This window comes from Schistocerca nitens, chromosome 7 (genome assembly GCF_023898315.1).
Source record: "Schistocerca nitens isolate TAMUIC-IGC-003100 chromosome 7, iqSchNite1.1, whole genome shotgun sequence".
Taxonomy (NCBI): Eukaryota; Metazoa; Arthropoda; class Insecta; order Orthoptera; family Acrididae; genus Schistocerca; species Schistocerca nitens.
In genome coordinates this window covers 203,612,645-203,635,740 of record NC_064620.1, presented here as the reverse complement: position 1 = coordinate 203,635,740, position 23,096 = coordinate 203,612,645, and the positions used below count along the sequence as shown (strand labels likewise).

General features: G+C 43.2%; 1 protein-coding gene across 1 annotated transcript in view; it reads right to left on the bottom strand.

Moving 5' to 3' along the window:
- The window catches only part of LOC126194633 (T-complex protein 1 subunit theta), a 123,622-nt gene extending 112,572 nt beyond the window's left edge, over positions 1 to 11,050 (bottom strand). Inside the window, exon 1 of the mRNA XM_049932801.1 lies at positions 10,883 to 11,050. Within this exon, the coding sequence (XP_049788758.1) occupies positions 10,883 to 10,942 (60 nt within the window). The 5' untranslated portion in view covers positions 10,943 to 11,050. The remainder of the gene's footprint in view (positions 1 to 10,882) is intronic.
- Between the last annotated feature and the right edge of the window lie 12,046 nt (positions 11,051 to 23,096).

The following is a 23,096-nucleotide window of genomic DNA, read 5'->3' as shown; positions in this document are numbered from 1 at the left end:
TCGAGAGAACAAAGCTACAACCGGCGGGAGGTGGATCCTGTTCCATCGAGTCGTCGCCAGCAGCGGCCGCTGTCCCTGGTGGTGCAGGAGGGGCAGCATCATTTGCGGACGAGAGGCCAGCTGAGCGCCTGGCAGCAGAGCGTCCCGGCGAAACAGGACGGCCGGGAGCAGCGACTCACGGATGGAGCGTCAGACGAAACGCGCCAGGGTGGAGAGGGGGGGTAGAGACTTCTTGGGGGCCTTCTTGGAAGTCCGAGGAGGCACAGGGTTGGTGGGCTGGACCCGAAGAAGGTCCTTACGCGCGGGGTCCGTTTTGGAACGCCGGACCTCGGAAGCTGGGGTCCGGAACGTTTCCCCGATGGACACCTGAGAAGATGATCGCTTCTCAGGCGGCGGGGAGGGGGGGGGGGGAGGAGGAGGAGGAGGAAGGGTGGGTGGCCCCTGGGGCAGAGGGGGCGGGGGCCACGGGGGAGGAGGATTTGGAAGGGAGGGATTTGGGAGGCGGAGGCAGAGACCCCGGATGGGGGGAGGAGGCGGAGGGGGGACAGGATAGGGGTGACGATACCGCGGAAGGAGGGGACACAACTGAAGCAAACGAAGTGGTCAACGGCAAGGGATGGAGGCGGTCATACTTCTTCCTGGCCTCAGAATAAGAGAGACGATCCAAAGTTGTGAGTTCTTGTATCTTCTTCTCCTCCTGATATGCGGGGCAGTCTGAGGATCTAGGCGAGTGGATGCCAGGACGATTAACGCACCGAGGTGGTGGGGTGCATGTATGTTCCTCACGAAGAGGACATCCACAATCGCCACAAAGGGGCTCAGCCTCACACCGTGACGACATGTGCACAAAGCGCAAACACCAAAAACAGCACATAGGAGGCGGGACGTAAGGTCACACGTCGCACCGGTAGCACATCACCTTTACCTTCTCCGGGAGAACGTCCCCCTCGAAGGCAAGGATAAAGGCTCCGGTGAGGATGCAACGGTCTTTGGGGCCGCGCTGGACTCGCCGGACGAAATGCACGCCTCGGCGCTCCAGGTTGGCCCTGAGCTCCTCATCAGATTGCAGCAGGAGGTCCCGATGAAAAATAACCCCCTGCGTCCTATTTAGTGCCAGATGCGGGACAATGGACACTGGGATATCCCCTAGGCGGTCGCACGCCTGGAGCACCGCCGACTGTGTGGCGGAGGTGGTCTTTATAAGAACGGACCCCGAACGCATCTTACTGAGAGCCTCGATTTCCCCGAAGATGTCCTCAATGTGCTGAACAAAGAACATGGGCTTGGAGGTGGCGAACGTCCCCCCATCGGTTCGAGAACAGACCAAATAGCGGGGGAAGTACTTCGCCCCAAGCCGGCGGGCCTGTCCCTCCTCCCAGGGAGTGGCCAAGGGGGAAAGGGCAGGAGAACCAGAACTAGAGACAGTACCTTTCCTTTTGAAAGACTCCGCCGCAGAGCTACCTGATACGTGTTGACGTTTCATCTGCGAAACGTCTGCCCCGATACCACCCACTCCGACCAGGGGCTCTCCCCACGGGCGCCACCCAGTCTCAGCAAGGGCCACCTGGCAGGATGACCGTTGCCGGGAGTCCTGATGCCCCAAGGAGACGGGCATCTACTCCTTGGCCGACGTGGGGAGGGTGCAGCTCAGGTATCGGCAGTACGATCCCTGTGTTGTCAGGGGGCTACAACCTAGAGGGTACATGACGACCCCACCACAACGGGCTGGCTACCGTGCTGGATTTCTGGTGCCATGGAAAGTCCATCATGATCGTAGGTGCAGATGGGGACGCACTATGGGCGTAACTTGTACAACCCATCAGGCGTTTAGGCCCAATTTGAGGAATAGTGGGTATGGTTACAACGCCGGTACAAATGCTGAGTGCCAAGGTCTTAGTGCACTGAGGACCAGTGGTACATCACGTAAGGCGTCCTTCCCCAAAAGGCTCGTACTTCTGTAGAATTTTGAAAAAAATGGAGGTCAAACCCCAAGGGGGACCATCACATGGAAGGCCGAAATGGTTGAAACTCCTTTTAGTCGCCTCTTATGACAGGCAGGAATACCTCGGGCATATTTTTACCCCGGACCCGCAGGGGGCACAAAAGAGTTGTGGACCCCCTAGGGGGGGGGGGGATGAAATGGATGTAAGAGGGGAGAAACAAGACTAAATCTGAGAGAGCAGACAATAGCGAAAGACGGAAACTCACTAAAATTGGTATGAAGTCACAAAGATATGCTTCCAACCCCTTACCTCAAGCCTCATACCCTGTAATAGACCTAGATGTGAGACCTATCCCATACATCCTCCCACCACCACCTACTCCAGTCCAGTCACAAACATCACCTATCCCATCAAAGGCACGGCTACCTCTGAAACCAGTCCTGTGATGCACAAGCTAAGCTGCATCCACTGTCCTGCATTCTATGTGGACGAACACCAACAAGAAGTCTGTCTGCATGAACGGCCACCAAAAAACTGAGGCCAAGAAACAAGTGGACCACCCTGTAACTGAGCACGCTGCCAAACATTACACACAATTTCAATGAGTGCTTCTCACAGCCTGTACCATATGGGCCCTTCCCACCAACACCAACCTTTCTGAATTGCACAGGTGGGAACTTTCTCTGCAATATATCTTATGTTCCCATAACCCTCCTGGTCTCAACCTTTGTTAGTCACTGTCCTCACCCATCCAGCCCCTTCCCTGTTCCCATTCCAGCACAACACAGCCCTCATTGCACTATTACACCCAATCTTTTTACTTCTCTCCTTTTCCATCCCCCTCCCCTCCCCTTCTAACCTCCCGACTGCATATAGCTGCCCTACCCTCTGTCCATCCCGTCCCTGCGCACCCCCCCCCCTTACCCCCAACCAGTCGCCACTCCCATCATGCACTGGTGCTGCTGCTCACACTGCAGCTTCAGTTGCCTGAGACTGCAGCCATGTGTGTGTGTGTGTGTGTGTGTGTGTGTGGTTTGGTAGATTGTGTGTGTGTGTGTGTGTGTGTGTGTGTTTGACAAAGGCCTCACTGGCCAAAAGCTGTGTTTGTGACACTCTTGTTGTGCCTATCTGCGACTCAGCATCTCTGCTGAATGGTGAGTAGCAAATTTCCTTTTCATAATATTGTTACATTCCATCCTGGATTTTCCATTGTTTGATATACATATTAGTTTTATAAGGAGTGTCCAAGTCCCACTGCTGTGTCATTAATTTTTATTTCCTTCCCCTTCACTATAGATAAAACTAAACAAAGCCCCAGGGCCAGATTGAATTCTTTACAGATTCTACACTGAATCTGTGGCTGAGTTAGCCCCTCTTCTAACTATAACCTATTGCAGTTCCCTCAAACAAATAATTATGTCCAGTAGTTGGAAGAGTGTCACACCCTCTGCAAGAAGGGTAATAGAAGTTATCTGTGAAACTACCACCCAGTATCCCTGACACTGATCTGTTGTAGAATTTTACAATGTATTCTGGGCTCAAACAGTGAGGTATCTCAAACAGAATGACCTTCTCCATGCCAACCAGCACAAATCCTGAAAATATTTATCATGTGAAAAGCAACTGCACTTTTCTCCTTTGGACCAAGGCTGTCAGATGCAGTATTTCTTATTTTCTGAAAAGCATCTCACTCAGTGTCACACCTACAGTTATTGTCAAAAGCAGGCTCATATGGGATATCAAGTGAAGTTTGTGACTGGATTAGGGCTTTTTGGTACAAATGACACAGCATGTTATCTTGAATGGAGAGTCACCATCAGAAGTAACTTCCAGTGTACCCCAAGAAAGTCTGTTGGGACCCTTGCTGTTTATATTGTATATTAATCACATTGCAGGCAATATTAATAGTACCCTCACGCTTCTTGCAGATGATGCAGTTGTACTCTTTATAACAAAGTACTGTCTCAAAGAAGCCACATAAACATTCAATCAGAGCTTGATAAGATTTCGAAATGGTGCAAAGATTGGCAACTTGCTTTAAATATCCCGAAGTGCTTGTGGTACTGAGAAACAGTTGAAATGGCTCAAAATAACCCTCCTGGCACCAGGTCTCCCCCCCCCCCACCCCCCCTCTCTCTCTCTCTCTCTCTCTCTCTCTCTCTCTCTCTCTCTCACACACACACACACACACACACACACACACACACACACACACACACACACAAAACCATGTAACACTGGTGCCTTATAGAGCCAATGTGATTTACACTGGATATGAAGGCAGTAAACTAATACAAAAACACACACTACAGTTCAGTGTGACAGTAATGATTCTATTTTCATAAATGTTACACTCAAAAACCAAAAAGAAATTTAGACAGGGGTCATACTGAACTCTGTATATTTAGTGTTAAAAAATTGTTGGTCAGTTACTTGATTTTTTGAGGGCGGGGGGGGGGGGGGGGGAGAGAGAGAGAGTTCCAAACAGCAATGATATCGGTCCCACGATCTAAGGTGGTGGCAGAAACTAAGGGAGGAATACCAGCAGCACAGCCCAGTCACTGGAGGAAGAAAACAAACAAAGAGGCAGAAGGAACATTGGGGTGGCAGGAAGCGTAAAGAACCGAAGGGGGAAGGAGGGAGGGATGAGACCAGGGTATGCATCAGAGGCGCTAAGCACTACAAGTAGCTGGCACTGCTGTTTAATCATCCATATCTCCACACCATACCATGATCATGACACAATGAGGCCAATACTAGAGAAAGAAGATCCAAGAAAAATGGGGACAAAACAGCACAAAAGACCAAACAAAACATAAGATGGGGGGCAGGGGGGAGACAAACTAATTACAGCCAGTACAAAGGTATTCAATCATTTCTGAACCCCATTTGTAATTGGAATGGGAAAAAACCCTATCAAGTGGAACCATGAATTTCACAATGTATTCTGAATGATAAAGATTGGAACTGTTTGTGCAGCACATCCTTCAAATCCACAAGCCTTCAGATTATAACTTGGGCATTGCTTTATGTGCAGTTTGATGGACCATGTTGGTAATATTGTGCTGTTGCAAAATTTGTAGCAGAAACCCACTGTTTCATGCGCATCTGAGAAAGACATGTTCAAGAATGGAGCAGGTTGCGGTTAAGGTTTTATGACTGTACGATCCACACTCTGGCTCACTGCTGGCTGAAGTAAAATTTCATTTCCACCTGCTACAGTGCAGAGGAATGACATCACATTTTGAAAATTCGAGCACAACTGGACTTCATTAATCACTGTCACCTGCTATTGCCCCTCAGTGACAGACTAGTAGAAACCTTTAAAACGTGTCTCCAGATATCAATAAGTATAACACAAACCGCCTTCCACTTGCAATTATCGGCATGTTAGGAATCTCTATCACCTGTATGTATAGCCTATCATACTATCCACTATTAGCTGACATTTCTGTAAGTTCAATTAGACGGTTGTCTCCTGGCTACAAGCATTTGTTTTGTGGAGACATGGCAGGGAGGACCTAGGTTGTTTTCAGTAACAACTCAATAGGATTAATCCAAATGCTCAGTTAACCATAGAGGATGAATGTATATGGCAGATTAAATTTTCTAGCTGTGCTACTCTTGAAGAAAGACTGGAAACCCACACACACAGGCCATTACCTACGCAGAGGTTAAAAATGTCATCCACAGTAAAGTAATTCACTCTAAAAACATTAAGTGGATAGAGCAAGGAACATCTGTGAACTTTAGCTACTCAACGCAGAATTAAAATAGCCTATCTCAAAGTCATAAATGTATAGTTGAAGAATGAGTATTCATCTGCTGATGAAATAAACAAGAATGCCGCAAAAATATTGTATCATAAAAATAAACATCCACGTGTCCATGTTGCCACAACTAGATTAAATGTTCTAAGTTTTCAAGTCAAATCAACTTAGATAAAATTGTAGAGTTTTCAAAAGCTGTTAACTGCCACTATCCTAAGGTCTTAAAACTACTGACTGCCACGATAGGCATGGTGTTTGCCTTGTTTACCCAAGGGAGCAGATGTTCTAGAGGTGCGCATAATTAAAGCATTTGCTAGATAGATAGTTAAGCAGCCAGCCATAGCAGTCGTCCACTACATCCCATGAAGTGGACGTCTTGAGGAGGGGGTTATATTTTTCACAGATTACATAGGAAACTTAAAATCTTTAATGCAATGGTATATTTTGAGGTAAATACAGATATCCCTACGACAGTAACAAGGAATACCACTCTTTAATTTTGGTGATATAATAGCTACTATACACAGAACATAAATTTGTACAAATTTTAGGGGGTGCTGAGAGAGTCAGAAGACAATCATCAGCCAGCACAAGCACAGTTGTGGAAAAATGAGAGGTGCTGGAAGAACTAACGCTGTCTCTCTGCAAGGTAAGCACTACACCAAGAGCCACACTGCAGTCACAATGCCTACTACACGCTCATATTCTTATGGCTTGCTTTACTGGCACCATAGCTCAGTTTGGCAACATGCAGAAACAGTCCATACTAACACTAAGTCAGCCAATACATCAATCACTCCAAGGAAGTGCAAATTGTGCATTATTGTTGTTGTGCTCTTCAGTCCTGAGACTGGTTTGATGCAGCTCTCCATGCTACTCTATCCTGTGCAAGCTTCTTCATCTCCCAGTACCTACTGCAACCTACATCCTTCTGAATCTGCTTAGTGTAATCATCTCTTGGTCTCCCTCTACAATTTTTACCCTCCACACTGCCCTCCAATACTAAATTTGTGATCCCTTGACGCCTCAAAACATGTCCTACCAACCAATCCCTTCTTCTAGTCAAGTTGTGCCACAAACTTCTCTTCTCCCCAATCCTATTCAATACCTCCTCATTAGTTACGTGATCTACCCACCTTATCTTCAGCATTCTTCTGTAGCACCACATTTCGAAAGCTTTTATTCTCTTCTTGTCCAAACTGGTTATCGTCCACGTTTCACTTCCATACATGGCTACACTCCATACAAATACTTTCAGAAACGACTTCCTGACACTTAAATCTATACTCGATGTTTACGCATTTCTCTTCTTCAGAAACGATTTCCTTGCCATTGCCAGTCTACATTTTATATCCTCTCTACTTCGACCATCATCAGTTATTTTACTCCCTAAATAGCAAAACTCCTTTACTATAAGTGTCTCATTTCACCCGATTTAATTTGACTACATTCCATTATCCTCGTTTTGCTTTTGTTGATGTTCATCTTATATCCTCCTTTCAAGACACTGTCCATCCCGTTCAACTGCTCTTCCAAGTCCTTTGCTGTCTGACAGAATTACAATGTCATCGGCGAACCTCAAAGTTTTTACTTCTTCTCCATGAATTTTAATACCTACTCCGAATTTTTCTTTTGTTTCCTTTACTGCTTGCTCAATATACAAATTGAATAACATCGGGGAGAGGCTACAACCCTGTCTCACTCCTTTCCCAACCACTGCTTCCCTTTCATGCCCCTCGACTCTTATAACTGCCATCTGGTTTCTGTACAAATTGTAAATAGCCTTTCGCTCACTGTATTTTACCCCTGCCACCTTCAGAATTTGAAAGAGAGTATTCCAGTTAACGTTGTCAAAAGCTTTCTCTAAGTCTACAAATGCTAGGAACGTAGGTTTGCCTTTTCTTAATCTTTCTTCTAAGATAAGTCATAAGGTTAGTATTGCCTCACGTGTTCCAACATTTCTACGGAATCCAAACTGATCTTCCCCGAGGTCCGCTTCTACTAGTTTTTCCATTCGTCTGTAAAGAATTCGCGTTAGTATTTTGCAGCTGTGACTTATTAAACTGATACTTCGGTAATTTTCACATCTGTCAACACCTGCTTTCTTTGGGATTGGAATTATTATATTCTTCTTGAAGTCTGTGGGTATTTCGCTTGTCTCATACATCTTGCTCACCAGATGGTAGAGTTTTGTCATGACTGGCTCTCCCAAGGTCATCAGTAGTTCTAATGTAATGTTGTCTACTCCCGGGGCCTTGTTTCGACTCAGGTCTTTCAGTGCTCTGTCAAACTCTTCACGCAGTATCATATATCCAATTTCATCTTCACCTACATCCTCTTCCATTTCCATAATATTGTCCTCAAGTACATCGCCCTTGTATAAACCCTCTATATACTCCTTCCACCTTTCTGCCTTCCCTTCTTTGCTTAGAACTGGGTTGCCATCTGAGCTCTTGATATTCATACAAGTGGTTCTCTATCTCCAAAGGCCTCTTTAATTTTCCTGTAGGCAGTATCTATCTTACCCCTAGTGAGACAAGCCTCTACATCCTTATATTTGTCCTCTAGCCATCCCTGCTTAGCGATTTTGCACTTCCTGTCGATCTCATTTTTGAGACGTTTGTATTCCTTTTTGCCTGCTTCATTTACTGCATTTTTATATCTTCTCCTTTCATCAATTAAATTCAATATTTCTTCTGGTACCCAAGGATTTCTATTAGCCCTCGTCTTTTTACCCACTTGATCGTCTGCTGCCTTCACTACTTCATCCCTCAGAACTACCCATTCTTCTTCTACTGTATTTCTTTCCCCCATTCCTGTCAATTGTTCCCTTATGCTCTCCCTGAAACTCTCTACAAAATCTGGTTTTTTCAGTTTATCCAGGTCCCATCTCCTTAGATTCCCGCCTTTTTGCAGTTTCTTCAGTTTCAATCTGCAGTTCATAACCAAGAGATTGTGGTCAGAATCCACATCTGCCTTTGGAAATGTCTTACAATTTAAAACCTGGTTCCTAAATCTCTGTCTTACCATTATATAATCTATCTGATACCTTTTAGTATCTCCAGGATTCTTCCATGTATACAACCTTCTTTTATGATTCTTGAACCAAGTGTTAGCTATGATTAAGTTATGCTCTGTGCAAAATTCTACAAGGCGGCTTCCTCTTTCATTTCTTCCCCCCAATCCATATTCACCTACTATGTTTCCTTCTCTCCCTTTTCCTACTGACGAATTCCAGTCACCCATGACTATTAAATTTTCGTCTCCCTTCACTACCTGAATAATTTCTTTTATCTCGTCATACATTTCATTTATGTCTTCATCATCTGCAGAGCTAGTTTGCATATAAAGTTGTACTACTGTAGTAGACATGGGCTTTGTGTCTATCTTGGCCACAATAATGCGTTCACTATGCTGTTTGCAGTAGCTAACCCGCACTCCTATTTTTATTTTTTATTCATTATTAAACCTACTCCTGCATTACCCCTATTTGATTTTGTATTTATAACCCTGTAATCACCTGACCAAAAGTCTTGTTCCTCCTGCCACCGAACTTCACTAATTCCCACTATATCTAACTTTAACCTATCCATTTCCCTTTTTAAATTTTCTAACCTACCTGCCCGATTAAGGGATCTGACATTCCACGCTCCGATCCGTAGAACGCCAGTTTTCTTTCTCCTGATAACGATGTCCTCTTGAGTAGTCCCCGCCCGGAGATCCGAATGGGGGACTATTTTACCTCCGGAATATTTTACCCAAGAGGACGCCATCATCATTTAATCATACAGTAAAACTGCATTTCCTCGGGAAAAATTACGGCTGTAGTTTCCCCTTGCTTTCAGCCGTTCGCAGTACCAGCACAGCAAGGCCGTTTTGGTTAATGTTACAAGGCCAGATCAGTCAATCATACAGACTGTTGCCCCTGCAACTACTGAAAAGGCTGCTGCCCCTCTTCAGGAACCACATGTTTGTCTGGCCTCTCAACAGATACCCCTCCGTTGTGGTTGCACCTACGGTACGGCCATCTGTATTGCTGAGGCACGCAAGCCTCCCCACCAACGGCAAGGTCCATGGTTCATGGGGGGGAGGAAATTGTGCATATGACAATATATTATCATCCTAAATGCAACATATGTCTTCTTATGGAGAAATACGGACTTTTTTTTGCAATTAAATGGGAAGCTGCAGAACTTTCTGTAGTGATGTTGAGAAATGACAGCAGAGTGTAAAACTAATTTTATACATTTTATTCTGTGACAGTGTTGACAATTGAGAAGCAGCTTTAACATAAGTTCCTGCAGAGTGACCTCGTATTTGCGAGTATGGAGACACAAAGCACTAGTATAGAGATTCGAAGCACAGTTCGGCCATCCTGTTTTAGGTTTTTCATGGTTTCCTTCGACTAGTAGGCTTCATGCAAATGACAGGATACTTCTATTACAGGCCACAGCCAACCACTAGTTCCATTTTTGTCCAGATACTCATCCAAATATATATATGTCCCCGTACATATCAACTGCTTTTTGTACTCTAGACAAATGTCACCATACAGCGATTTTTCTTATTTAATAAAAACATCTGAAATTCCTCCGTGCGTTAGGATTTCATGACTGACGGCCATCTATGTGGTTCTTTGTATTTTCTGGGCGTCGTGTATTTGACCATCGAATGAGTATAATTATCAATATCTTGAAGTTTGGAGTTAATCACTTTTATTTCAATGACAGTTCCATTCTGAGATGTGATGACTACGAGATATATCGGTGTCCTAATGGCGAATTTGTTCAAACTCACTATTGCGTTTGGGACAATATTTTCAGGTGTTTCAGCTACCCTATTAACATGACTTGAACGTGATGTTTAATTCGACGTTCAACGAGGTACGGCATTAAACAGAACGCCTATTAAGAAACGTTAAATCGGTGGCTTATGGAATTAGTTGAAGTCTCCAACCCTGAGTTATTAGGGAGCCAAAAATTACAAATACTCCTACACGCCGTTCTCGGGCTTCCACATTATTTTGCAATATGCTGACGCTTGCACAAGATGCGTGTTTATGAAACCAGCTTGCTAACGTTATAACAGTCGTTATCCGCAGACGATGATACTTCTAGAAAGTCACCAATTTCATAACAAACATTACGTTCGTTCCGAACACATACTTACTCTGGCACCGTCTTTAAGCATCTGCGCCATTCCTGGCGCTTTGGGAACATGTAAGGCCATGATTAAATAATAAATACAATCAAGAACTCTCTTTTACAGAAATACTGCCGTAAATGGCAATGCACGCTACCACACACGCTTCTGACACAGGACTACACCGAAACACTACCAAAGAATTTCGCCGAAAGTTAATACACACAAAAGAAAGAGAAAACACATTTACACACTTCTGCCACAGTCCCTTCTGCCAAGCTTCCAACTTGCAGGAAAGTTCAGCCTAAATTTCATTGGCGCCAGTCCATTGTAGCTCCATAAGATACGCCAATCTACAGTTTACGTTTCATATAGCATTATTTTGGCGAGACCTAGATAAGATACGCCAGTCTATAGTTTACGTTTCATATATCGTTATTTTGACTAATCAGCAATCTTCAAAAATCCATTCTTGAGTTTCTTATAAAAAAGAATTCATACATGTACACTAAAACACGAAGTAAGTGATACGTGAATATATTAGCAGAATAAGAGCAAGCGAGGGTAAGCAAACAATAAAATATAGATCGTAAATTTACAAAAACTTTCTAATACACTTTCTAAAATTTTCTGTATATTGTCTTAATCACATTTAACATTTAAAAAAATCTTTACAAATTGCGACCAGTACCAGTACCTTAACCATCATCTTCAGACCACATGTAGTATTATAAATGCAACTAACAGTGTATGAAACCGCTGCATCGTCCATAACATTCTTATTATAAATCTCCAAGTAAAATGTGTGGTATTCAGCCACACTATCTGTACTTCCGCTGACCATCAAACTCCCTAGACATGAAGATTTTTGAGCTTATCTGGGATGCCTTGCACCGTGCTGTTCAGAAGAGATCTCCAACCTCGCAGTCTTACGGATTTAGGGACAGCCCTACAGGATTCATGGTGTCAGTATCCTCCAGCAGTACTTCCGACATTAGTCGAGTCCATGCCACGTCGTGTTGAGGCACTTCTGCGTGCTCACGGGGGCCCTACACAATGTTAGGCAGATTTATCAGTTTCTTTGGTTTTCAGTGTATACACTACCGGCCATTAAAATTGTTACACCAGGAAGATGACGTGCCACACACGCGAATTTTAACCGACAGGAAGAAGATGATGTGATATACAAATGATTAGCTTTTCAGTGCATTCACACAAGTTGGCGCCGGTGGCGACACCTACAACGTCCTGACATGAGGAAAGTTTCCAACCGAATTCTCATACACAAACAGCAGTTGACCGGCGTTGCCTGGTGAAACGTTGTTGTGATGCCTCGTGTAAGGAGGAGAAATGCGTACCATCACATTTCCGACTTTGATAAAGGTCGGATTGTAGCCTATCGCGATTGCGGTTTATCGTATCGCGACATTGCTGCTCGCGTTGGTCGAGATCTAATGACTATTAGCAGAATATGGAATCGGTAGGTTCAGCAGGATAATATGGAACGCCGTGCTGGATCCCAACGGCCTCGTATCACTAGCAGTCGAGGTGACAGGCATCTTATGCGCATGGATGTAGCGTATCGTGCAGCCATGTCTCGATCCCTGAGTCAACAGATGGGGACGTTTGCAAGACAACAACCATCTGCACGAACAGTTCGACTACGTTGGCAGCAGCATGGACTATCACCTCGGAGACCATGGCTGCGGTTACCCTTGACGCTGCATCACAGACAGGAGCGCCTGCGATGGTGTACTCAACGACGAACCTGGGTGCACGAATGGAAAAACGTCATTTTTTCGGATGAATCCAGGTTCTGTGTACAGCTTCATGGTGGTCGCACCCGTGTTTGGCGACATCGCGGTAACGCACATTGGAAGTGTGTATTCGTCATCACCATACTGGCGTATCATCTGGCGTAATGGTACGGGGTGCCATTGGTTACACGTCTCGGTCACCTCTTGTTCGCATTGACGGCACTTTGAACAGTGGACGTTACATTTCAGATGTGTTACGACCCGTGGCTCTACCCTTCATTTGATCCCTGCGAAACCCTACATTTTAGCAGGATAATGCAGGTCCTGTATGGGCCTTTCTTGTTACAGAAAAGGTTCGACTGCTGCCCTGGCGTGCACATTCTCCAGATCTCTCAACAACTGAAAACGTCTGATCAATGGTGGCCGAGCAACTGGCTCGTCACAATACGTCAGTCACTACTCTTGATGAACAGAGGTATCATGTAGAAGCTACATGGGCAGCTGTACCTGTACACGCCATCCAAGCTTTGTTTGACTCAATGGCCAGGCGTATCAAGGCCGTCATTACGGCCAGAGGTGGTTGTTCTGGGTACTGATTTCTCAGGATATATGCACCCAAATTGCGTGAAAATGTAATCACATGTCAGTTCTAGTATAATATATTTGTCCATTGAATACCCGTTTATCATCTGCATTTCTTCTTGGTGTAGCAATTTTAATGGCTAGTAGTGTATGTATATATTTCAAGTGCAGTTTCTAAGGCAAATCTCTGTTTGCACTTACTGACTGTAACGAAAATAATCCCACAGAACATTCAATTTAGAAAATTTTTATGACGCTGTACATGTTCCTTGTTTCAATTACTGTCACAAATAGTGTAGCTGTTTGCAGTTACTGACTGTAATGAAAATAATTACATACACGTTTCATAGTATAGACATACAGCGCTGTACAGGCTCTATGTTTCAATTGCTATCACAGATAGAGATGGCTGAATATAACAGATTTTACCTGAAATTTGAAGGATTCAGTTTTCTTTCGCATTAAGAATTTCTAATTTCTGACTGTTCAGCTTCTGTATCTGATTGACTAGTTTCCCTATCTAAGTTGACATTCACTATCTGCTCATTGTTACGTTGCGCTAATTCAAGATCAACTGGCTGGGATTGTTTCGTTGCCCCTTCAACGATGGTATGTGTTACCACCAGCTGGGCGTTTCCCATGCCATTATCGTCAATTGGATTAATGTTTGGGTTGCTGTTTCCGCAGTCGCACTATGATTTTTCAATGAATTGCACGTCATGGGCCTTCACGACTGTCTTTGGTGAATTTGGATCAGTGAGACTTTATGCTTTAGAAGCTTCGCAATACCCAACAAAGATAAGTTCCTTGGATTTGTCTTCTACGTTCATTCGTTTTTCTATCGGCATATGTAAAAACGCTCGACGTTGAAGGATTCCTAAATGACTGTCATTTATTACATCATCCCTGCATAGTTTTTCTAGGGTAACATTTTGAACTGCTTTCATTGGAGATCGATTCTTCAGATAAACTGCTTTGTTAACGACTTCAGCCCAGAAATTGCTCGATCCTGTATCAGTCAACTCTGACTTGTTTTTCCAACAGTCATCTGACTCAGGAGTTCCGCAACTCCATTTTGTTCTGATGTGTAAGAAATTGTCGTTTCATGTAGAATTCCATTCGCTTTCAACAATTACTTCATAAGCTGATTGACAAACTCATTTCCATTATCTGTTCGAAGTATGCTTATTTTGCTACCAGTTTAATTGTTTACTCATGCTCTGAACTCAATGAAAGTACCACAGACTTTTTTGTTGATTTCAGTATGTAGTCAAATGGCTTTCTTGGATATAGTCCATAAAACTAAGATATTGATTGGTCATAATGGTCACCAATTACTTTGTTTACAAATTGTACACTAAGGGCGTTCTGAAGGAAGGAAGAAAGGAAGGAAAATTAACATTTAACATCTCATTGACATCCAAGTCATTAGAGACAGTCAGTATGTTCTCAGGTATGTTACTGATTACATGATCTATAATAGTATCTAGTGTACATATACATCATTTTGGCCTCTTTATGTGCGTCTGCAGGTTGAATGAGCTTGATATATCAAGGCAACTTCTTGCAGAAACATTTCCTCCCATCATATTAAATTTCCTAAGAGCTTTATTTGAATGGCTGTTGCTTCGGTCACTAGTTCTGCATGGTTAGGTATATGGTATGCAGAACATTCTATTATGTTATCCTCAACATATACAGCTACATCACTACGTTTGTGATTACTTCTACACTAATGGGCCATTTTATACCCTTGTAGATTACACAGCGTAATTTCATTTCCCTTTAGCCCATGCTCTGTCTTAACAAGAACACTTTGCATCTTGGTAGCTTCATCTGATTTATTGAAAGTATATTGTACATTTTGGTGAAGTGCTATAAATTTAAAACCTTTATCAGATTTTTTCTGTAAACTACAGTGAATGTCTCTGTAAAAGAGGTATGCCTGTGTAGACTTTTGTAACACAGAGATGGACCCTTACACCAGTGTCTAAATATTAATTATGTTACTAAATATATTATTTGTACTAGTATCGCTTATGTTGTGTGCTTCCCTTCGTTCTGCCTTCAGTCAAAAAATTATACAAGCTAGCAGGCTGCACTATTTCCTAATTCATACAATATTTTGATTGTGTTTCTTCTACATTGGATGTCTCCTCTCCCTTTGCTTGTACTGCTGTAGCCAATGTTGATACTGCAGGTTTTGTAGTTATGCTGATGCCTGCTCAAATGTTTCTGATGCTGATAACTACTCAGTTGTTTCTGTAGGGACTGGGTCTGATACTCCTACATATGCAAACCCCTATATCACAGCAAACCTGACTGGTACTGCCATCTTTGCTCTTAAAGCCAACTAGAAAACTTTAACAGAAAAGTCGAACACGCAAGATACAAACAAACTCCACACAACCTGCAGAAAATTTTGTAATCAAATTGATCACTCAGATGACAACGTGGTATGTTACAGGTACACTGATGCTGCAGCTGTGCCTGGAGATTTCGTCAGAGACTGCTACAATGGCAATACCTCTCCCAAGCACAAACCGTCACTAGTGGCACAAACCACCCAGCAGCACTTCTAACCACCCAAAGTAGTGCAGGGTTTTTTCCCACGGCATTTTCCCTCTGTCCTTAAAACCACTACCCTTCAATCGCTTTCTGTCAGGTATGTCCTAAATGGAACCGAATTAGTGAGTGACTGTGCTCACGTTGAACTGTCCCCTTTGGAAAATTATGTATGATGAAAGGTCCCCATTGGAAAATTATGAATTACTGTGCTGGTAAACTTCTACGTTATTTGATTTTCAAACAGCTGAGCAAAACTGAGTGTACTCAGACATTTCTCTCTTTACTTATTCTGATCATCACTGAACTGACACACAATATGTTTAGCACAACGCAACCTGACTTTCAATAATCCCTACAAAAGAATGGCCCTGACTAACAATAACCTATACCTTTCATGAATCACTTACCACACAAAAATCTACTTTACTCGAACTACTGCATTACAGAGAGCGCCAATACTGTCAGCTAAATAAAAGATTCTAACTACTGAAGTCACTAACTACTGATAGGCATAGTTAGCAAAAGGAAAGATTTTGATAGAGAACAATGTACTTACCTTAATAATGTTCGAAAGTGATCATATATATATATATATATATATATATATATATATATATATATATATATATATATATATATATATATATATATATATATATATATATTGTAAGCCTGGATGTCATGAACTGATATATATGTGTATATATATATATATATATATATATATATATATATATATATATATATATATATATATATATATATATGTATGTATATATATGGACCTTGCCGTTGGTGGGGAGGCTTGCGTGCCTCAGCGATACAGATGGCCATACCGTAGGTGCAACCACAACGGAGGGGTATCTGTTGAGAGGCCAGACAAACATGTGGCTCCTGAAGAGGGGCAGCAGCCTTTTCAGTAGTTGCAGGGGCAAGTCTGGATGATTGACTGATCTGGCCTTGTAACATTAACCAAAACAGCCTTGCTGTGCTGGTACTGCGAATGGCTGAAAGCAAGGGGAAACTACAGCCGTAATTTTTCCCGAGGAAATGCAGCTTTACTGTATGATTAAATGATGATGGCGTCCTCTTGGGTAAAATATTCCGGAGGTAAAATAGTCCCCCATTCGGATCTCCGGGCGGGGACTACTCAAGAGGACGTCGTTATCAGGAGAAAGAAAACTGGCGTTCTATGGATCGGAGTGTGGAATGTCAGATCCCTTAATTGGGCAGGTAGGTTAGAAAATTTAAAAAGGGAAATGGATAGGTTAAAGTTAGATATAGTGGGAATTAGTGAAGTTCGGTGGCAGGAGGAACAAGACTTTTGGTCAGGTGATTACAGGGTTATAAATACAAAATCAAATAGGGGTAATGCAGGAGTAGGTTTAATAATGAATAAAAAATAAAAATAGGAGTGCGGGTTAGCTACTGCAAACAGCATAGTGAACGCATTATTGTGGCCAAGATAGACACAAAGCCCATGCCTACTACAGTAGTACAAGTTTATATGCCAACTAGCTCTGCAGATGATGAAGACATAAATGAAATGTATGACGAGATAAAAGAAATTATTCAGGTAGTGAAGGGAGACGAAAATTTAATAGTCATGGGTGACTGGAATTCGTCAGTAGGAAAAGGGAGAGAAGGAAACATAGTAGGTGAATATGGATTGGGGGGAAGAAATGAAAGAGGAAGCCGCCTTGTAGAATTTTGCACAGAGCATAACTTAATCATAGCTAACACTTGGTTCAAGAATCATAAAAGAAGGTTGTATACATGGAAGAATCCTGGAGATACTAAAAGGTATCAGATCGATTATATAATGGTAAGACAGAGATTTAGGAACCAGGTTTTAAATTGTAAGACATTTCCAGGGGCAGATGTGAATTCTGACCACAATCTATTGGTTATGAACTGCAGATTGAAATTGAAGATACTGCAAAAAGGTGGAAATTTAAGGAGATGGGACCTGGATAAACTGACTAAACCAGAGGTCGTACAGAGTTTCAGGGAGAGCATAAGGGAACAATTGACAGGAATGGGGGAAAGAAATACAGTAGAAGAAGAATGGGTAGTTCTGAGGGATGAAGTAGTGCAGGCAGCAGACGATCAAGTGGGTAAAAAGACGAGGGCTAATAGAAATCCTTGGGTAACAGAAGAAATATTGAATTTAATTGATGAAAGGAGAAGATATAAAAATGCAGTAAATGAAGCAGGCAAAAAGGAATACAAACGTCTCAAAAATGAGATCGACAGGAAGTGCAAAATCGCTAAGCAGGGATGGCTAGAGGACAAATGTAAGGATGTAGAGGCTTGTCTCACTAGGGGTAAGCCCGCATCTCGTGGTCGTGCGGTAGCGTTCTCGCTTCCCACGCCCGGGTTCCCGGGTTCGATTCCCGGCGGGGTCAGGGATTTTCTCTGCCTCGTGATGGCTGGGTGTTGTGTGTTGTCCTTAGGTTAGTTAGGTTTAAGTAGTTCTAAGTTCTAGGGGACTTATGACCACAGCAGTTGAGTCCCATAGTGCTCAGAGCAATTTGAACCATTTTGAACTAGGGGTAAGATAGATACTGCCTACAGGAAAATTAAAGAGACTTTGGAGATAGAGAACCACTTGTATGAATATCAAGAACTCAGGTGGCAACCTAGTTCTAAGCAAAGAAGGGAAGGCAGAAAGGTGGAAGGAGTATATAGAGGGTTTATACAAGGGCGATGTGCTTGAGGACAATTTTATGGAAATGGAAGAGGATGTAGATGAAGACGAAATGGGAGATAAGATACTGCGTGAAGAGTTTGACAGAGCACTGAAAGACCTGAGTCGAAACAAGGTCCCAGGAGTAGACAACATTCCATTAGAACTACTGATGGCCTTGGGAGAGCCAGTCATGACAAAACTCTACCATCTGGTAAGCAAGATGTATGAGTCAGGCGAAATACCCTCAGACTTCAAGAAGAATATAATAATTCCAATCCCAAAGAAAGCAGGTGTTGACAGATGTGAAAATTACCGAACTATCAGTTTAATAAGTCACAGCTGCAAAATACTAACGCGAATTCTTTACAGACGAATGGAAAAACTGGTAGAAGCCGACCTCGGGGAAGATCAGTTTGGATTCCATAGAAATGTTGGAACACGTGAGACAATACTGACCTTACGGCTTATCTTAGAAGAAAGATTAAGGAAAGGCAAACCTACGTTTCTAGCATTTGTAGACTTAGAGAAAGCTTTTGACAATGTTGACTGGAATACTCTCTTTCAAATTCTAAAGGTGGCAGGGGTAAAATACAGGGAGCGAAAGGCTATTTAAAATTTGTACAGAAACCAGATGGCAGTTATAAGAGTCGAGGGGCATGAAAGGGAAGCAGTGGTTGGGAAAGGAGTAAGACAGGGTTGTAGCCTCTCCCTGATGTTATTCAATCTGTATATTGAGCAAGCAGTAAAGGAAACAAAAGAAAAATTCGGAGTAGGTATTAAAATTCATGGAGAAGAAGTAAAAACTTTGAGGTTCGCCGATGACATTGTAATTCTGTCAGAGACAGCAAAGGACTTGGAAGAGCAGTTGAACGGAATGGACAGTGTCTTGAAAGGAGGATATAAGATGAACATCAACAAAAGCAAAACGAGGATAATGGAATGTAGTCAAATTAAATCGGGTGATGCTGAGGGAATTAGATTAGGAAATGAGACACTTAAAGTAGTAAAGGAGTTTTGCTATTTAGGGAGTAAAATAACTGATGATGGTCGAAGTAGAGAGGATATAAAATGTAGACTGGCAATGGCAAGGAAATCGTTTCTGAAGAAGAGAAATTTGTTAACATCGAGTATAGATTTAAGTGTCAGGAAGTCGTTTCTGAAAGTATTTGTATGGAGTGTAGCCATGTATGGAAGTGAAACGTGGACGATAACCAGTTTGGACAAGAAGAGAATAGAAGCTTTCGAAATGTGGTGCTACAGAAGAATGCTGGAGATGAGGTGGGTAGATCACGTAACAAATGAGGAGGTATTGAATAGAATTGGGGAGAAGAGAAGTTTGTGGCACAACTTGACTAGAAGAAGGGATCGGTTGGTAGGACATGTTTTGAGGCATCAAGGGATCACAAATTTAGCATTGGAGGGCAGCGTGGAGGGTAAAAATCGTAGAGGGAGACCAAGAGATGAATACACTAAGCAGATTCAGAAGGATGTAGGTTGCAGTAGGTACTGGGAGATGAAGAAGCTTGCACAGGATAGAGTAGTATGGAGAGCTGCATCAAACCAGTCTCTGGACTGAAGACCACAACAACAACAACAACATATATATATTGATTGGACTCATTGTTGGTATATTCTCTTGTGTAGTGTTGGGCAGTTGGATGTAAACAGCGCATAGCGTTGTGCAGTTGGAGGTGAGCGGCCAGCAGTGGTGGATGTGGGTAGAGAGATGGCAGAGTTATGAGAGCTTACGATCTGGACGTGTGTCCATCAGAAAATATATATATATATATATATATATATATATATATATATATATATATATATATATATTAGTTCATGACATCCAGTCTTACAAATTTCCTTTTTCTGATGGACACACGTCCAGATCGTAAGCTCTCATAACTCTGCCATCTCTCTACCCACATCCACCACTGCTGGCCGCTCACCTCCAACTGCACAACGCTATGCGCTGTTTACATCCAACTGCCCAACACTACACAAGCGAATATACCAACAATGAGTCCAATCAGCCACAGACAGCCCACAGTGCAGTCAGCGATTTTCATACAGAGTACTACGTGGCGTTACCAACATAAAAACCTAAATAGCCTACTTACAATGTGTATGGATGACATCACAGTTGTTGTGATGTCTACATTTGAAAACTGACCATATTGCAGAGGTGACAGTAGAACTTTTTGTGATGATCACCGTTTGATGTGGGTGTGGAGGGGATCCACTTCTGGTACACTTTCTGGTGGTTTCATTTTTGCAGCTAATCCTACTGCTTCTGTTGTTTTTGTTTCTGTTGTCACTTCAGCTGGGGTTGTGTTTTCTGTACCATTGCTTACAGAATGGTAGTTGACTGATGCAAATGACTGCATTACTGTTTCTAGATACACCACTGGGTTGGCTGATTTGTTCAGACTCTTTACCTGCAGGCTGTTTTCCAAATGTTTGAACGATTTTTGCCATTTCTGTTCAGATATATTACATGTTTTGTATACTTCTACCTTTGGAGAGTCCGCCCCCATGCAGCAGAACGCCATGCAGCGAGCCCTGGTTCGATTCTCGGCTGGGTGGGAGATTTTCTCTGTTCAAGTACTGGATGTCATATCTTTCCGAGAACAGCTTGAGGCTCAGAGTGATTCTTCAGGGAACGGAGCACCTAAATAGCCTCCAACTATGTGGCAGAAGGGCAAACACCCTGTGCGTCGATGATGTGACCGAGATATTGGATTTGGGTACAAAAAACCCGCATTTCTCCTGGTTGCACCTGATAACACCACCAGTAAGAGTCAGGAAGAGGCTCTCCAGGTTCTGGAGATGCTCCTCTGGAATCCTGTCGGAGACAACAATGTGGTCCAGATAATTGGCACAAAACGGTATTTTCGATGTCAGATGCTTCACAAATCGTTGGAAGATGGCCGGGACAGAAAAACTGCCAAAGGGGAGATGCTGATATTGGAACAGCTTGATGTGAGTGCTGACAACAAGGAAGGACTTCGTCTCATCATCCAACGGGAGTTGCAAGTAAGCAACCCAGAGATCGATCGTGGAAAAGAATATGCCCCCTTGTAATTTGCCCATTAACTGCTTGGGACTACGGAGAGGATAGGAATCTATGATAGACCGTCCATTAATGGTGGATGTAAAATCAGCGCATGGGCAAAGACGGGCATCGGGTTTCCTGACAATGAATAGAGGTGACGCCCATTGACTAGCAAAAATGGACATAAGCACCCCCAGGCCCTGCACACAACGCAACTCCGCTGCATCGGTGTTCCGAATAGCGTGAGGGTTCCCGAGCTTTGATGAAGTATCGCTGGGTCGCATCCTTCAAGGTAATGTGAGCGAAAAAACCTTTAGCCCTACCTAAAGAGTCCTCGAAAAGCTGGCTGAATTTGTCACCGAGCTTCGTGATGTTGTCGTAATAGTTAACCATTGCCACATTATCTGAGATCTGGAGACCAAAAATGTCAGAGACGTTAAGGCCAAAAATGTTTGGACTGTCATACGAGTGGTGTACCGTGACTGGCGATCTTAACTGACTGACATCCATTGCCTCCGAGCCACAAGTGGACCGAGGGACAGATAGGCCGCACAATCTCTTGGAGCTAACTTCTCGAATGTGCTTAACCTTCTTGAAAACAAACATCGGGCGCGGCGAAAACGACAGACATCCCCATCATGGGAAATGTAGCACTGAGGGCAGGCTTGCAACTTGCCTATGGGACAGAGCTGTCGTGGACGTGAGGTGGGTTATTTAGGCTAAGCGCAAATTGAGATGCATATAGCACGTGTGACGAGACACGACACTACAGCACGCCCCCCGCGTTCCGCTAATCCTGCGCATATTGTGATGCGTACACATACTTCGCACGCGCCAATTGACGACACTCTGCGCTTACAGAACCGAAGCGCGCGCGCCCTGTAATGTTTCTCGAACGATTTTACAGAAATTATTTAGTGAATATATTTGATGTTTGCATTACTTATAGCGTTATGTGTCAGCTTCGTGGTGAATTTCCCATCATCTCGCTAATGGTCATACTTATTTTGATATACACATTTTAGTAAGACACTACACAAAATTCCAAAAGTTTGCAATGAAAAATAGGGTCGCTATGATTTTGCGCTTGGTGAGTAATACACTATATGTTACTGTGTATGAAATTTAGCTATCATATTGAATTTTTCTTTAGACTTGGGAGGAGGTCTCTACCTGTCTCCGGTCTCGAGAATATGGATTCTATGTAGCGCATTCACTTCCGGTCTCACGCCCTAGATAAGCCCCTCGAGATATCGAAACTATATTTCGGCGAATGGTGGCACAAAAGGAAGAGAGTACTTTACCAGTTCGTATTCACACTGAACTTTCTTATCTACGACTTTCTTATCTACTTGTCTACGACGCACAAAGTCGGTAATCAGTAAAATTTTGAAGAATAGCACCCTGCTACATAGTGTCAGCATGTGAATTTCCACAGGGACAGACAAATTTGCATGTCCGGGTCATACCAAGCAACTCCATGAGCCGTTGCCGGTATGAATGGGAAGACTGGAGTTTTGTGCAAAAAATTTATAACGAGCAGAGGCGACCAACACCTGAGGGTCGAAATACTGATCAAGAGCATCAATG